Source organism: Theobroma cacao, chromosome 5 (genome assembly GCF_053813885.1).
Source record: "Theobroma cacao isolate CCN51 chromosome 5, ASM5381388v1, whole genome shotgun sequence".
In the NCBI taxonomy this organism is placed as follows: Eukaryota; Viridiplantae; Streptophyta; class Magnoliopsida; order Malvales; family Malvaceae; genus Theobroma; species Theobroma cacao.
The window spans coordinates 29,652,492-29,670,985 of NC_142643.1; the positions used below are offsets into that span (position 1 = coordinate 29,652,492).

At 31.0% G+C, this 18,494-nt stretch overlaps 1 protein-coding gene across 1 annotated transcript; it reads left to right on the top strand.

Moving 5' to 3' along the window:
* The first annotated feature begins 15,737 nt into the window (after positions 1–15,737).
* SIP2;1 (small and basic intrinsic protein 2;1) lies at positions 15,738–18,494 on the top strand. The gene is made up of 3 exons (XM_018122315.2): positions 15,738–16,157; positions 17,758–18,018; positions 18,127–18,494. The coding sequence occupies exons 1-3, from the start codon at positions 15,873–15,875 to the stop codon at positions 18,289–18,291; spliced, it is 711 nt and encodes a 236-aa protein (XP_017977804.1). The 5' UTR covers positions 15,738–15,872; the 3' UTR covers positions 18,292–18,494.

The following is an 18,494-nucleotide window of genomic DNA, read 5'->3' on the forward strand; positions in this document are numbered from 1 at the left end:
AATTTGAGACCTACAACGCACTAGATTTTGACCGACATGAAGACAATATCAGCCTCAACATCTACTCCTTTCATTCATTTAAGTTTGCTTCTTTCTATTTTGAATTTCAAAAACACAAATTCAATTTTCGGTATCATAGGCTTTTTCCGAATTCAAATATACGGATAATAACAGGGACAGATACATACAGGGCATGGGGTGCTTGCCCTCCACGTTGAAACTTTTCTAATTTTTTAGACGATTTTTTTTTTTCAAAAACAAGTGGGTCTTTATGTTTTTCTCCTAACCCCGTCAAAATGAAACAAATGTCATTGGCTTATGCTTATCACTTATGGGAACAGACCAATACTCCAAGGACAGACCCACCAATAATTAATAAACACTAATTAAGCAGCTCATAGAAGTGTGACTTATAAACCCAAGAGGCCTAGACCATGACACAATGACCCACGAGAAGACAAAATATATAATAAAAACTATTAAAAGTTATGTTACATATATATTTTTTAGTCTAAACCTTTTATATTCATGAACATTTTAGCTTTTTCTAATTTTTGCCCCCCAGTAGTTTAATCCATGATTCGTCCCTGGATGGTAATACGTACCTTGTAATTAGACATTTTACTTTACTAGATCCGAGTAAGTAAGATTAAGATACTTTATAATTGAGTCCAAGTAATAAAACTACTACTAATAACAGGTAGAGCTGTCAATATGAGTTGATCCGGCCCAACCCAACCCAAGCCCTTGTGGGTTAAGAAAATATAGGTCGGGCTGGGTCAACCTATTTTTTAAATGGGTCATCAAACCTTAACTCAGCCCATCCCTTGCTAGCCTATGAGTTGGGTTGGATCAGTCTATTTTTTATTTTTTTAAAAAAATTATTTTTATAATTTTATAATAAAATTATTTTATGATTTAATTTATAAATTAAAATTATTAATTTGATAAGTAAAGATTAAACACATTAAAATATATAAAATAAATAATATTATTGGTAATTAAATTATTAATTTTATATAATTAAATATATAAAATTATTAAATTAATTAAAATTATTTACTTTTTTGACCCATAGGGCTGGCCCGCCCCAGCCCACCCCAACCCACTAATTTGGTGGGCTAGCCCATTTAGACCCGATTCAAATATGAACCTAAATTTTTAGGCCAAACCCACCTCGTATTTGATAAAAAACGAGCCGACCTAACGGGCCAAGTCTATTTTGATAGGTATAATCACAAGTACAAGTAAAGCTACTCGATCTTGATTGTAAATAATGATTTTTAATATTAAATTTTAGTTATATATATATTATTTTTTGTTTATAAGTTCTTTATAATTAATGTAATACTTACTGAAAATTCATTAATTATTCTAAAAATTATTTTAAATTTTAATTTATTTTATATGAACTAACTTTAATTTATTAATTTAATTTTATTGATAATATAAATACAAAATGAATTTAAACCTATTTTAATTGAAAATTTAACGGTTAAAGGTCCAAATATTTGAGTACGGGTTTGGATAACAATTTTAAAAATGATATTTATAGAGTTTGAGTACCCTATAATAAGATTCGGATTAGAGTAATTAAAAAATAACAGTTATCTTACCCATTGACATTCCTATTCAAATCATACTTATTGAATTTGATAGGAAAAGAAAATAGCTAGAGATTAAGATAATATAGGGTTCATCATATACTCCATTAAATCAAATAAATTTGTTCCTTTCAAATTTGAATTTGAAAGATAAATTTAAATTTTCAAATAACTTTCACTAGGCTTTTTCCAAATTCAAATCACAATCATCACTCTTATTTTTTGGCACCTAATTTTTATCTTAGAAAGAAAAAATAGGTTTAGGGTCTATTAATAAGTTATGGATATCATCTAATTTTTTTTTCACACAGTTGGGGGAAGAAATATTTTTATTAAAACTTTATATGGTGAATGAGAGGTTGAGTTTTTCCATTTGATTTTTATCCATACTCAACTTTTTCTGTCAAAGGTGTATTATTTTTTTGGTGTTTTTGTTGTCTATTTATATGATTTTGGCTTTTTTACCATTTTTCTTCTTTTGCACACAACTCTTAATCCATCTCATTTTTCCAACATCTTCCTCAAGTCCCACTAAAAATATATTTCAATATGTTTATGCGATAAATCAACACAATATTATTTTTGTATATAAGAAAATAATTAATTGTTTGAAGCTCAAAATGCCTTAGAAATAACTTAAAATACCTAAGGTATCGAGACATTTTGGATAGGAATCGAGACCTCAAGCTTAAAATGCCTATGAAACAACCTAAGAAAGAAAAGATATTGTCCATGAAAGTATTGAGACATCACCTTTGAAGCCTTAGATTCTAAAATACAAGTGTTGATGTATCCAGACTAGGACTTGAAGTATCGAGAAATCGCCTTAGAAGTTCAAAATTCTAGAAGACAAGTGCCGATATATCAAGACCATGCTCAAGATATCAAGACTTCACCTCCAAACTTCAACTTCCAGAGAACTTGTCCCAAAGTATCAAGACATCCATGCAATGTATCAAGACCTCGTCTTCGAAATTCCAAATTCCATAATGCAAGCGTTCAAGTATCGAGACCTGCTTGCTGAGGATCAAGACATCATCTCTAGACTTCAATTTCCAGAGAGCAAATGTTCAAGTACCAAGACCAAGCTGCAATATCTAGAGACATGCTTTAGTTTAAGAATGCCAAGGATGAACAAGTATCGAGACATGCAATATAGGTATTGGGATTTAAAGTATTGGGATCTTTATTGAAGGTATCGATACCTATCAAACAAGTTAGAAAAAGACATGTATAACGACTACTTTTTGAAGCATAAATCTTTAAACAGTTATTTTTAGACACCTAAGTATAAATAGAAGTCTATGGTACACCTAGAGAAGAATTTTCAAGATAAAGTGAAAGATCAATCAACAACTTTCTTAAGAATCACTTTAAAAATCAAGTGTTTCTCATTTAAGCCTCTTTAAGCCTTAAGTTCTTATACTTCTTTGTTAAGCCTTCATTCTCTTTTTGTAATCATTGTTTCATCTTTGTTAAGCCTTCTTAGAGGCATTTAAGCTCACTCTCTTCCATCTTTGTACTTTATTGTAAGGTTATACCTTAACCTCCAAAAGGTAGAGTTGTTGTTAGTGTTTAAACCTTAACCAAGTGAAAAGGTAGAAGGGTTAAGTCTTATCCTTGAAAAGATTCTTGTAAAGGTTAAGTTTAAGCCTTGAAAAAACTAGTTTGTAAGGTTATGTCGAAACCTTTAAAAAGTAGTTTCATAGTGGATTGAAAATTCTTTTATGATCTAAGGGAGAGGATGTAGGCATCGAGGTTGAACCTCTATAAATTTTTATGTCTTCTACTTGTTCTTTAAATTGCTTTTCATTCTTATTGATTTTTTCAATTCATTTTATAAAGAACTTGGAAAAGGTTTTCTGCAATTTTAATTCATTGTGTTTAAGAAGCTATTTGTTCTAATTACTTAGCCCAAAAGTGACTTAGCCTTTAAAGATCTTAAAAGAATTTTTAAAATACTTAATTCACCCCTTCTTGAGATTAATCTTTTGAGCTAACTTTCTAACAATTGGTATTAGAGCTATGGTGTCAAATTTACAGGTTCGAATGCCTTGAGTGAAGATCCATTTGAAGCTTAAAAACCATGGTCTTGTAACCTTCAACCATTCTCCTTAGAGAAAGACTATCTATGGTAAGATCCCATTTATTTAATGGTGATAATTATCCTTATTGGAAAAGAAGGATAGAAATATTCATCTAAGCACATAACATAGATGTATGGAATATCATTTTAGAAGGCTCTCATGTCCCTAGTAAAACCGTAAAAGGTAGGATAGTTGTTAAGGCCAAGAGAGAATGAGATGACAAAGACAAGATACTTATGCAACTTAATGCCAAAGCTGTAAATACCCTCTATTGTGCCTTAGGACTAGAAGATTAAATAGAGTTTCCATGTGTGAAAATGCCAAGGTGGTGTGGTATACCTTAGAAACTCCACATGAAGGTACAAACCAAGTGAAAGAGTCAAAAATAGGATTACTCACCCTAGATTATGAACTATGTAGGATGAAGGATGGAAAGATCAAAACTCAAATGTACAATAGGTTTACAAACATCATTATAGGGTTGAAAGCACTTGGGAAACACTTCCCAAATGCATAATTGGTAAAGAAGTTGTTGTATAGCTTGCCAAAATCTTGGAGGCCTAAAGTGACAACCATAAAAAAAGCTAAGAACTTAAATGACCTTAAGTTAGATGAACTAATAGGATCTTTACTCACTTATGAGATGTCTCTTAGGCATGAGAGTGAAAGAGATAATGCATTAATGGAGGATACTAAAAAGAAGGGTATTGTTCTAAAGGCCACCTAAAAAGAGAAAAAAAAAGAGTGTAGAAGATGAGGATGAAAAGATAGCCTTACTAGCTAGGAAGTTCAATAGATTTTTAAGAAATAAACAAGGTGGTAGAAGTAAAAGATCATTTACGAGAAATGCACTAAGATGAGACTTAAGACGAGAGCCACAAAAAAGAGAGTTAAGCAGAGACCAAATCATTTGCTAAAAGTGCAAAAAATTGAGACACACCAAATATGAATGTCCAAACGCCAAAAAGGGCTACATAAGAAATCAAAAGAAGAAAGCAATTGTAATCACTTAGAGTGATGAGGATAAGTCCCAAAGTGAAAAGGATTGGGAGGTTGCCAACATCTGCCTCATGGCTCTTGAGGAGCCCAAGGTACATTCTAAATTGTATGCTTTATCTTCATATGTGCTAAATGATGATCCTAATACATTTGAAGAATTACAAGATGCATTTGATTAGTTAGCACTTGAATTAGAATGCTTGACATTGAAGCATTAAAACATAATCTCTAAGCTAAAAAGTGAGAATAAGTTTCTAACCAAGATTAAAATTGAGTTAGAAAGCAAAGCATTTAGCTTAGAAGATATGATATGTACTTTGAAGTAGAAGAATAAGAACTTGCATGATTCATTTTCAAAATTTCACATGAGCCAATAAAAGCTAAATGACATGCTAGAAACTGAAAAAGCATTCTTTGATAGGTAAGGCTTAGGATATGATGGCACACAAAAGGAAACTTATCTTAAGAACTTTTTTGTGAAAGAAAATGAGAAATATGGTGTAAACACTACATGCATTTGTTGTCATAAAGTAGGACATTCCATTTATTTTTATATTTTGAGAGGTGATCAAGAGTGTTTGGATTCCAAAAAGAACTAAATCCACTCATGGTAAGATTGTAAGGTTGGAATAAGTTCCAAAGGAATCCAAAGTAGTGAGTATTAACACATATGGACCCAAGACAGTTTGGGTACCAAAATCAAAAGTTTGAATTTTTCTTTTTAGGATAAAGAAGATTGCTTGAAGTCAAATGCACAAGGGAAAGAAGCATGATACTTGGATAGTGGATACTCAAGACATATGATCAATACCAAGGACTTGAAAGTAAAAAAAAGAGATGTGATCTTTAGAGACAACTTAAAAAGACAAATTGAAGGTATTAATACCATTGAAAGAAACAAAATGATGATAAGGTAGGCATTCTTCAACAAGAGCTTACAAAGATGGCAATTGATGAAGACAAGAAGAGCCAAACAAAGAAGAAGAAATTATCCATGAGCAACAAATTCAACAAGTGGAAGAAAAAAAAAAACCTACCTATCCTAAAGAGAGAAGGTATATTGATCATGACAAAATCATTGGTGATCCTTCTCAAAGGGTAAAAACTAGATCTAAAGTTAGAAATACTTGTGAATATGTTGCATTCATTTCTCAAATAGAGCCTAAGAACATCGATGAAGCCTTAGGAGATGACTATTGGATTGTAGTTATGCAAGAAGAGTTGAATCACTTTGAAATAAGTCAAGTATGGAACTAGTACCTTGGCCTAGTGATTATCCTATTGTAGGTACAAAATGGGTGTATAGATATAAAATGGATAAGAATGGAATCATAACTAAAAATAAAGCTAGGTTAGTTGCTAAGGGATATAGTTAGGAATAAGGCATAGACTATAATGAAACTTATGCATTGGTTGCTAGACTAAAAGCTAGTAGGATGCTTTTAACCTTTACATGGTACATGAACTTTAAATTATTTCAAATGGATGTTAAGAGTGCTTTGTTAAATGGACTCATAAATGAAGAAATGTATGTAGAACAACCTCCCGATTTTGAAAGTCCTACATTTCCAAACCATGTCTTTAGATTAAGGAAAGCTTTATACAGTCTAAAGCAAACTCCTAGAGCTTTTTATGAAACCTTATCAAATTTCTTAATCAAAGTGGTTTTGATGAAGGGAAGGTTGATAAAATTGTTTTCATCAAAAGTAAAGGCAAAGACATTTTAATTGTACAAGTTTATGTTGATGATATCATTTTTTGTGTTATTAATGAATCTCTATGCCAAGAGTTTGCTAAGACTATGTAAGGTGAATTTGAAATGAGCATGATGAGTGAACTTAACTATTTCTTTGGACTTCAAATAAAACAAAGAAAAGACGACACATTCATAAATCACGCCAAGTACATAAGAGATATGATTAAGAAGTTTGGCATGGAAAGCGCAAGATCTTACCATACTCCAATGAGCACTACAAAAAAGCTTGATAAAGATGAACAAAGTAATCCATTGATCAAAAGCTTTATAGGTCTATGATTGGTTCATTGCTATAGTTGACTGCAAGTAGATTGGACATTAGTTTTAGTGTAGGATTATGTGTTAGGTTCCAATCATCCCTTAGAGAATCCCATTTAAGTGCAGTAAAAAGAATTTTTAGGTACTTGAAAGACACAACCAACTTAAGTATATGGTATCCAAAGAGTTCAACATTTGATCTCTATTCATATTCGGATACTGATTTTGGAAGATATAAGATAAATAGAAAGAACACATTCGCCACATGCCAATTTTTAAGTAGTATGATGATTTCTTGGTTTTCAAAGAAACAAAACAGTGTAGTTTAATCAAATACCAAGATTGAATATGTGGTAGCTGGAAGTTGTTGTGCTTAAGTTCTAGGCATGAAACAACAATTAAAAGATTATGGACTAGAAATAAAAAGAGTTCCCATTAAGTGTGATAATACTAGTGCCATAAATCTCCTGAAGAATCCTATCCATCACTTTAGGACTAAACACATAGAAATTAGGCATAATTTTATTAGAAATCTTGTTCAAAAAGAGGATATAGTTCTTGAATATGTAGGAATAGAAAGCCAATTAGCTGCTATCTTTACAAAGCCTTTAAATAGAGAACAATTTTGTTAAATTAGAGGAGAATTAGGCTTGATGAATTTGCCTAGGAATTTTCTTTATCTATTGATATGTGATATTGTTGATGCTACACTTGTAAATTCTTGATTTTGTGATTGATATGAGTTAGATGAGAAATTATGTGAAATCATTATTGGTTGTGCATATTACATGTCATATATGCATTGTGAGAAGTTATCCAACTTTAGAATTATTCAATGAATTTTTGTTCAATATTTCACTTGCACAGGTCCAAAAATGATTTTTCGTAAGTTTTTTTACTTTACATTGATAATTTTTTTTATTTACTAATGTTTATAGACCCTTACTTGATTTTTGAGAGACAAAAGCACTATTTTATTGAGTTGCAAAGACAATGTATCGAGACTAACACTTAGTATTTCAATACTTTGAAGGGTCTCGATACTTTTACTCAGTGTATCGAGACTTTGAGAAGTAACAACAATGTCTCAATATGTTTTACACCATGTATCAAGACTTAACACGCAATGGCTAAAAGCAATAGAAAGCCCCAATTAAAGTGTCGATACTTTACTTGAAGGTATCGACACCTTGGACAGGAAGGCAAAAATTAGGTCGCCCATTGAGTGACTTTTCAATTTAAAAAACCTTTCTTTCTCATTTTTCTTCATTTTTACTCATTTCTCTCTGATTTTTCTCTTAAACACTTTCAAATCCTTAAAATCTTTCACTCCTAAACTCATACCCAATCATGCCTAACACCAAGAGAGTGGCTGATAACTCTATGATATAGAGTATTTGGGCTTAATATTGATATTAATTTAGCTTAGTTTATGTGATAATGCATAGAAATTAGTAGATTTTATTTAAATTATTTTAAGTTAATAAGTTTAGGTGAGTCAATCTAATCTTAGTTAATTTTATACTTAAATTGATGTTAATGTGATTAAGATATGTTGTTATTGATTTAGTTGTGCTTTTGTAGGTGTTTAATGAAGGAAGACTTTTAATGGAAGAAGGAAAGCGATTTCAAGGTGAAGACCTTTACTACATATGTTTTGGTATTTCAATCATAACTTTCTCTACAAAGCTCCAAATCAGATGATTGTTAAACCCTTGGAAAGATAAGAGAAAAAACCACAACTTTCATGTTTACCACTGCACCTAGTTCAGCTTGAAAGATGGTCAAAATCATGTTGAAGTTGAAACACTATAGCAGTCCTAGAGCAATTACGATTCATGCTAATTAATTGGTCAAGGTCGCGGCCCACGTAGAATGATGGGGAAATCCTTATTGACATTGAATTCTTTCTTCACCCAGCTTGTCCCAACTTTAAAGCCCTATAAAAACAACCTTTCGAAGGACTTTAAGAGAATGAAACATCAGATTAACAACTGAGAATCAAGCCACAAAGCCATTGAAGCTAAGAAGAATTTGAAGGATTCAAGAAGATTTGGAAGATCAAGATTATAATTCTTGAGTTTTATCTTTTTGTTATTCTTTTTTTATTTTTCTTAGTTTGATTTGAATGTTTAAACTTAATTCGATGATGATGTGTGACTTGATTAGGAACTTATTTATTTATCTAAGATTATGATTGAACTCAATATATAGTCTGATTTATTTATCTTTCATTTGCATATATTTGATGGATTTAAGTTGTTTATTTTATTATGTTCTTAATACTTTTGACTGATTGGCCACCAATTAGATTGAATTGAAAACTTAAGTTAAACCTTGATGAAAAAGAGTTAGGAAAACCTAGAATAGAATAATGTATGATCGAATGCACTTAGTTGATTACGTGGTTTGATTTGCATATAGGATAAACATATACCTATAAGTGACACGCAGCCAAATTAAAGCACGAACTTAATGAATCTGTCTTTAATTTAATTTATATAGACATATAGTAAATATAGATTTACACTACTCTTTTTAAGCAAAATCTCACATAATTCTAGAACACTCGAATCGTCAGGTATCAACACCAAACTATGGGGGAAATCAAATCTAAGGACCATAAGGTAAATGAAGGGCACATCCACATATCCTAGTTCTTTCCCAAAATGTTCTATATCAATAAAAGATAACCTATAAAGTTCTACCTTAAAATTATCTCGCTTTCCATCCATGTATGAAGTTTCCAAATCGTATATAAAATTACCACCATGAAAAGTTCTGATGATAAATATCATCTCGGGTTCATTGTCCATACTACATATAATAAAACAAAATGTAATTACTCAAAATATTATCATCATTTAATAAAAGTTTAGAAATATCCATGCGGATAAATTGATTTGCCTAACGGATGATTCATGTCAATCAAAAAGCTTTACAGTTGCATAATATTTCTATCATTATAGTCTCACATATGAACATCATTTTCACATTTGGCTCTTTAGTTGACTTCCTTCTCATCGTATGGAAAGGGAAAAAACTCAAAATACTTTTTTATGAAAATAACCTAAACATCTACTGGATACTAAAACTAATTCCAAATTTAACACAATGTTTGAAAAAAAAAACATGAGTTGCTAAATTTGTGATAGGAAATTACATAGTCTTCATATCACTTTTTTGGTTTGTCCAAAAGACATGAATTAAATCCAAAACAATCACCACAGTACAATTTTAACCAAGATTTTAATCATAAAACTTAGTTTTGTTGGTCCCAATAATATGTGCTAGAGGGGGGTGAATAGCACAATTTGGCTCTTTCAAATATTCTCTCAAAAGTCTAGATAAAGGTGAGACAAATGAAGAAAAGAAAATGAAACAAAATAGAGTAAATAAGAGACAATAGAATTTAGAGTGGTTCGGTCCAAGACCTACATCCACTATCTTAATTATTCAACCAAGGATTTTTCCAACAAATCCACTAAGAACCAGTGAAATTCACAAGCTTTCACCAAGCTTTACAATGGCTTTTAGCAGGCTCAGCCAAAACCTTTTACACTAGTTTTTCACAGGCTAAACTAAAACCCAACACCTAACTTTTCAAGGCATTCAAGCAAACCTTGCTTGAAACAATCACTTAGAGTGAATCCCTCACTCTAAGAATACAAGAAGAGAAGTAAAAGAAAGTATTTATGATCACAAGTTGATCTAAATGGTACAAGGTTGAGTGCAGAATACAAAGACAAAGGATGGGCGTTTAGGTGCAGTGAGGAGAATAGAAAATTTTCTGGTTTATCAACTTTTAATTGCTCAAATCTCTTTCAAAACTTCCAAGAACTTGTTTCTAACTGTTGGGAGACCCTTTTATACTTGGAGAAATATCTCTGATGGGAGTTTGACAGCTTTCTAGCCGTTGTAGACAATTAGGAGTCGGTTTTGGCCGTTATTCTGTCTTTTAGTGCAGATTTCAAACTTGCAAGCATAATGCTCTTAGTCGACTAACTGATATCTTAGTCGACTAAGTCGTCTCTGTTTTCTGCTCCCTGTCTCTGACAGTTCTGGCAATGTGCACTTAGTCGACTAACCCATTTCTTGGTCGACTAAGTTGGTTCTGTCTTGAAGTCCAGATTTTGACAGTAGCTTCTTAGTCGACTAACTCACATCTTGGTTGACTAAGTTGATTCTGTTTCTCAATATTCTCCAGCCCGCCATTTCTCCAATTTAAACTTTAGTTAACCAACATTCTTTATTAATCAACTAGAGTCCTTCCGTTTTGTTGATCAATCATTTTTCTTTATTTTCATGGTCTTTGATATGCACATTTGAAAGGTTGATTTATTATTTCCATGTGACTTTTTGTTCTGCACACTTAGGTAAAAATGTTAGACACAAATGAAATGGGAATGTTTTATTATCATTAAAAACTAATGGAGCCAACAATCTCCCTTTTTTTTATGATGACAAAACATTCATTGGTTAACAGCACAATATCCTTTTTATTCTTTTTGATTTCAGCAATTAATGAGGATTGCTCCCCCTAAGTGTGTGCTCCCCCTTAGTGTGTGCATATTTAGCTTATTCATTTCAGCAGATTTTATTCATAAAAAAAATGTTACTATAAATTTAGAGTGTATATATATATGTAGATCTTTTAAGGGAATTTGCAGCAAATGAATATTGACAGTTTCTCATCAACATTTCAGCAATATCTGTCAACAGCCTATTGTTATACAGTTTTGTCTATATCATTCATTATTCAACTAATATGCTATATACAGCACCCATAACCATCCATAAGTATAATTCATTCTAAAGATCAGTAATCAATATACAAATCTCAACATCAGTGTAATGACAGACTCTTATCACCAGCAATTAAAATGTCATAAGCAGCAGGATATTAGCAAGCATTCAATTATCAGCATGAAAGTACTATAGACATATAAGCAAAATACCATAAACATCCATAAAAATATCAACAGCAAAATTACAGTTAAGTGTTTGATTGCCATCATGGCATAACCAGTAGGAAAACAAAAACAATAGTTAATATTCCTAAAATGCCCCTTGTTCATTTCTGATAATTTCTAAGTGCTTATTTAAACGTAATAAAAGCATAAGGGCCGAACTAATTTTCTTGACATAATTCAAGGGCTTATTTGGGTACTTAGCCTATAATTTTTGTTTAAGGAAGTTTAGGGTGAAATTTTAACCAAATTTTAAATAAAGGGTCTAATTTCATGGAAAAATAACCTTAAATGAAAATATAATATAAATAATATAAATAAATAGTTTATCGAACTAGCATTGTGAAAAATAGTTTTTGGACAAATTTGTGAAGTGTATTACCAAATTCCATCTTAATTCTTAAAGGATATGTCATTGGAAATCTTAAAAAGTCTATTTTGGAACTATAAATGTATTTTTAAAAATTCCAAAGACAGTTGCAAATTTATGAAAATAATGAAAAAAAATTAAAAAAAAGGAAAAAAAGATAATAAACTTTTTAGCTAATAGAACTACTTAAAAAGTTACTATTGTTAAGGTAATCATATGGATACAATTTAAAAAAGGTCAAAAGACTTATCTAGTCCCTATACTTTTCAATTTTGTCTAATTTAGTCTATATACTCAAAATCGAAATAATTTAATCCCTTGATTTGGGGAATTACTTCAATTTAGTTTCTCCCCTTAACGGCATTCAATTTTGCCATTAAAATGGATGACTTTAGTGCATTTTGATGATGTGGCATTAAAATGATTATGTGGCATTCCATGTGGCACCAATGTAATGATGTGGCAATGCCATGTGGCACTAATACATTGATATGGCAATGCTGATGTGGCACTAACATGCTGACATGTTAGTGTCATGTGGCAGATAAAAAAATTTCAAAAAAAAAATTTATGTCACGTCATAGAGATTAAATTGAACAAAAATATATAGTACAAGGACTAAATTGAACAAAATTGAGATGTTGAGGGACTAAATTGAAAAAAATATTTAAAAAATACAAATCTTTAAATAGATTATTGATATATTTATTAATAAATAAAATATTTTATTGGTCCCAAATAAATGTGCTAGAGGGAGGGTGAATAACATTTTTTGACTTTCACTAAACTTGATTTCAAATTGGGGGCAAATTGAAGGTCAAAGATGAGAAATTTGATGCAAGATGAAGGAATGATTTAAGAAAGAATGAAAATGAAAAATAAAACAAAGCAGACAATACTCAAAGATTTATAGTGGTTCGGTCAAAGATCTACATCCACTACCTTGATTGTTCAACCAAAGATTTTCCAAACCAAATCACTATAAACGGTAGAATGCCCAAGCTTCCACCAAGCTTTTATAACGGCTTTTCACAAGCTCAGCAACAACCTTTAACAATGGTTTTTCCAACGATCAACCAAAACTAAAAACTAACTTTTCCTAGGCTAAGTTAAAATCTAGACACCCAATCAAGCTAACCCAAGCTTGATCAATCCACTTAGAGTGATTCGCACACTCTAAGTAATCAAGAAGAATAGAAATAAAGAGGTAACTATGATTGCTAACCTGATCTGAATGGTACAAGATGGAGTGTTTAACTCTATTACAAGAATTAGAGTGAAGTATAGAAAGTATGTAGAGAGTTTTTGCTATTTTGAGCTCTTTTTGATCTCGGAAGCATCTAATCTTGTTCTTAGCAGTTAGGAGTGCCTTATATACTTGAAAAAGCAACTCTGATGGATGTTTGACAGTTTTTGACCGTTGGAAAACAGTTCGGAGTCAGTTCTAGTCGTTAATATGCCTTCTAGCATTCAAATTCAAATATTCAAACAAAATACTCTTAGTTGATGAACATACTTCTTAGTCGATTAAGTCGTTTCTGTCTTCTGATCCTTGTTTCTAGTAGTGAGTTCTTAGTCAACTAACAATACTTCTTAGTCGATTAAGTCGTCTCTGTTTTCTGATCTCAGTTTCTAGTAGTGAGCTCTTAATCGACTAACCATGCTTCTTGGTCGACTAAGTCTTTTCTGTTTATGAACCGGTCATCTCCATTTTTGAATTTTAGTTGATTAACTCTCTTAGTTATCCGACTAAGAGGCTTCTGTTTTGTGGCTCAATTGTAGCTCCTTATTCTTATGAGTTTTGATATTTTCTTTTGAGTGATTAATTTATTAATGACTTATATTTTTGTCTTGCACACTCAAGTAGTAAATTTAGACAAAATGAGCGAGAATATTTTACTATCATTAAAAACTAATGGAGCCAACATATTTAAGTGTAAAAGATTTATGGTGTTAAAATATATATATATAAATATTTTCTTACTTGATTATTTGATTCTAAAATATGTACATTAATTTATATTTTTTACAAAAATAAAGTTTGAATTCTTCTTCTATAACAAAAATTTCAAAAATATTTCATACCTGAAATCAAATTTAGATGAATAATTTGTGTTACGTTAAAATAAAATAATATAAAAAGGACTAAGTAAATTATTTTTCCTCTTTTTATATTAGTGTAAAAATTTGAAATTTATTTAACTTAGTTTTTAATTTGAGCTAAACTCAAATTAGCAAAATAGATTGATTTGGTTTTTTCTTTTAAAAAATGAAGAATTGAGATATGGAGCTAGTGATAATTATAAAAATAATTCATTATTTTAACTTACTTAATTTGGACATAACAAACCTCTTATTATAACTATAGAATCTAAGCTCCACCTTCTCAATTTTTTATTTATTTTTTTATCTTTTTATTTTGTTTAATATTTCAAATTGTATTTTTTAAGTTAAAATTTCTTAAATTAAAAACTGCGATTATTATTGATAAAGTTAAATATAACTGTAAATATTTGTACCATTTTATTTTATTAATAAATTTTTTATAGATTCAAATTAATAATTTAAATTTAAATTTAGCAAAATTTGATTGTGGTATTTGAACTTAAATAAAATCGTTTTATAAGAAACTTTGAGTAATTTTAAATAAAAAGTAAATTGGCTAAGAGTTGAATAATTTCAAAATAATGAGTATTTTTAAATTGTGAAAATTGTAACTAAATTAACATATTTTGCTAATTTGAGTTCAACTCAAGTTAAAAACTAAGTTAAATAAATTTTTAAATTTTATACTATTATAAACAGAAGAAAAAAGAATATATTTAGTCATTTTATATTATTTTATTTTGACGTAATATAAATTATTTATCTAAATTTGACTTTAGGTATAAAATTTTCTCGAAATTGTTTTTATAGAAAGAGAATTCAAACTTAATTATTTTTGTAAAAAAGATAAATTAATTTACATATTCTAGAATCAAATAATCAAGTAAGAAAAAATATATATATATATATTTTTTAACACTATAATTTTTTACACTTAAATATTTAGCTTATTAATAAGTATGTCAATAATCTATTTAACGATTAGTACTTTAAAATATTTTTTTCGATTTAGTCTCTCAATATCTTAATTTTGTTCAATTTAGTCCATGTACTATATATTTTTATTCAATTTAATCCTTACAACATGACATAATTTTTTTTAATTTGTCACATGACCCTAACATGTCAACATCTTAATGTCATGTTAGTATTGCCATGTTACTGTATTAGTATCACGTGGCATTACCATATCATCACATTGATGAAATATGGCATGTCACGTTATTATTTTACAATGCCACGTCATAAAAATATGCTTAATTCAATGCTGACGTAATCTCCTTCAACGATAAAATTAGATACTGTTAGAAAGAGGGATTAAATTAAAATAATTCTTCAAATTAAGAGATTAAATTATTTTAATTTTGAGTAAAGAGACTAAATTAGATAAAATTAGAAAGTACAAGGACTATAAAGGTTTTTTGATCATTTAAAAAATTCTGTGACCAAAATGAGACAAATAAAAGTTGGTGGGAGAAAGTGGAAAAATATTAAGTTTACGGACTATCACGAATTTTACTTAAAATGTTAGCATTCAACGTTTATAAGAATCCAAACAAGTGAAAGTTCGTGCTAGCCCCCAGACTTGGTGGAGTCTGTGTGAGCCGTGGGATCAGCTTTCCCTGCTGCAGCTGTACAAAGCTTTAATCTGTGGATAAAAGGGGCATCGATCGAATAAGATGAGCTAAATCCGGAAAGAGAGAGAAGCTGGAGCTGACAAGTATGGCCAGGGCTCGCCTGATTGTATACGATTTTCTTATGTCCTTCATGTGGGTATGGTCTGGTATTTTGGTGAAGATGTTTGTGAGCAAGGCTTTAGGGATGGGTAACCAACCCAAGGCTGAGATCTTGAAGGGTGCTTTCTCCATTATCAACATGTTCTTCTTTGCATTCTTGGGGAAGATTACTAAAGGAGCCGCTTACAATCCTTTAACCGTTTTCTCTTCTGCCGTTTCTGGGGATTTCAGCCACTTTCTTTTCACTGTTGGGGCCAGAATTCCTGCCCAGGTTACCTCTTCGCTCTTTCTTTCTTTCTTTTCATATTTAGAACAAATTTATATTATATTATATTTCTTTTGGATGATTTTGTAAAGGCCCCACATATTCTTTATAGGTTTTTGCGTGCTGGAAATGTCTTTTTCTCTCACAGCTTTTGATGAGGCCAACTGTGAAAAAATTACCATTCATTTAATGCTGGATCATATCCATTTTAAATGCCAAAAGAAAAAAATTGTCAAAAATATATTGGGGTTATTATAGGCTTCTATGGCTCAGCTAGGCGCATCAATTTGTGCTTGATGTTTCATCGATCACTATGTAATCATTGGATAAGATTTCCTTAAGAAGCTTGTCTGAAATCTCAACTTAGACACCTCTAGAGCATGATGATACTCTTGTTTGAATTCTCTGCCACTACCATCCATCTCATGCCTGCATCATATTATTTCTTAGTTGCAAACTTGGGACTTTCACATTGCTTTTCCATGAGTAAACTATGTTATGACCTCCATCCATCGTTTGTACATGCCAAACTAACATGGGGTTGGATGTAGTGGACCCTTACATTGCTTTTCCATGAGTCGTGTTCTTTAAATGGTGCCTGTTGAACAGGATTGTATGTTAAAATCAGTTGTCTCGTCAAATGGATGGATGGAAGAAATTAGTAGCAGAAAAGAACTATAGGAATTCTTTTGAATGTGAAGCTGGATTCAATTTGTTGTGGAAAGGTAGGAGAATGTTTTATGGTCATTTTCAATTGTTTGGAGGTCTCTAGATGAAGACTTGAATTATGAGCTCCAGTAGGAAATAAAGTGACCCAGAGAGAAAAAATTGCAATTTCGAGGCTTGCTTTTCATTGGCCTGATAGAGTCCAAAGCAGCCTAAGTAACTATTGGAGGCTTTCTGGTTCTGTAACATCTCCATGATGTTTGAGAGGGCGGAAAAAGATGTGGGTGTATGGCTACATAGTTCTACGTATTTTCATTCTATTGAAGGATTTTTCCTCGGTGTTTGGCTCTGGTTATTGCACTATTCGGTTAGGATAGGCTTTCTGTATGACCTATTACATGGTGAATGCAGGGTCTAGAGAGAAGATCTTTAACTGTAGAGAAAAAATAAATATTAAGGTTCCATTTGCTTGGTGCTTTTGCTATTTGTTTTTATGATAAAAAAGAAAAAAGGAAAAAAAATAAAAATGAATAAAAGACTGAAGGAAAAAAGAAAGTAGCAAACACATCAATCAAACAAAGGTTCATACAAAGCATGAGCATAGAAAAAGAAAATTGTTGATATTGCTAAGAAATTGGGTTCATTTCTTGTAGCACTTTCACAAATTCTCTTTGCTTCCTTTTCATTGATGAGCAGAGCTTATAGTTCTCCTAACCTATGATCTAAACATTTTTAGACTATGTTTTGGATTGATTACATTGTTTTCCAAGGCTATGTGTGATTTCAAATATGCATCTTCCTAAGTGCAAAAACCAATACTAGTTGATTATATGATAGCATCAAAGCAGCTGTTGTTTTTTTCACTTTTTTTCTTTAGGTCGAGGTTAATGTTATTTCTATTTTATGTATCCTTTTTCTTCTCCCTTTAATTTTCCTTTAGGTAATTGGATCTATTACCGGGGTTAGGCTCATTATTGAGACCTTTCCTGGAATAGGACTTGGGCCTCGTTTGAATGTTGACATCCATCGAGGTGCACTAACGGAAGGATTCTTGACATTTGCAATTGTCATCATCTCACTTGGGCTTGCTAGAAAGATCCCTGGTAGTTTCTTCATGAAGACATGGATTACTAGTGTCTCTAAGTTAGCTCTTCATATTCTTGGCTCTGATCTGACCGGTGGATGTATGAACCCTGCCTCTGTAAGTACCCAAATTCATTAACTGCTTGTACATTTTGCTCCCTGTTTTGTTAGTCCCAATGTGTTGCATAGCATACTTAATTTGATCAAACTCTTTTAAAACTTTTAGGTGATGGGATGGGCATATGCTCGTGGAGATCATATCACGAAGGAGCATATACTTGTATACTGGCTTGCTCCAATAGAGGCAACTTTGTTGGCAGTCTGGACTTTTAGGTTGGTAGTTAAGCCAATAACAGAGGAGAAAGAAAAAGTAAAAGCTAAATCTGAGTGAGTCTCTTTGTTTTTATTTTTTATATTTATTTTTGGAAATTCAATTCACTAATATTTGAGTTCAAGAGCAGGCAAATGTTTGTAAAATTCAAGGATTGAAGAAAATTCAATCTGTTTTTGCCTGGATCTCTTTGGTTCAGAAACCTGTTTATAAACAGTTTTACTTATTTGTTTTTTGTAAAATCTATCTCCTAGTTGATCTTA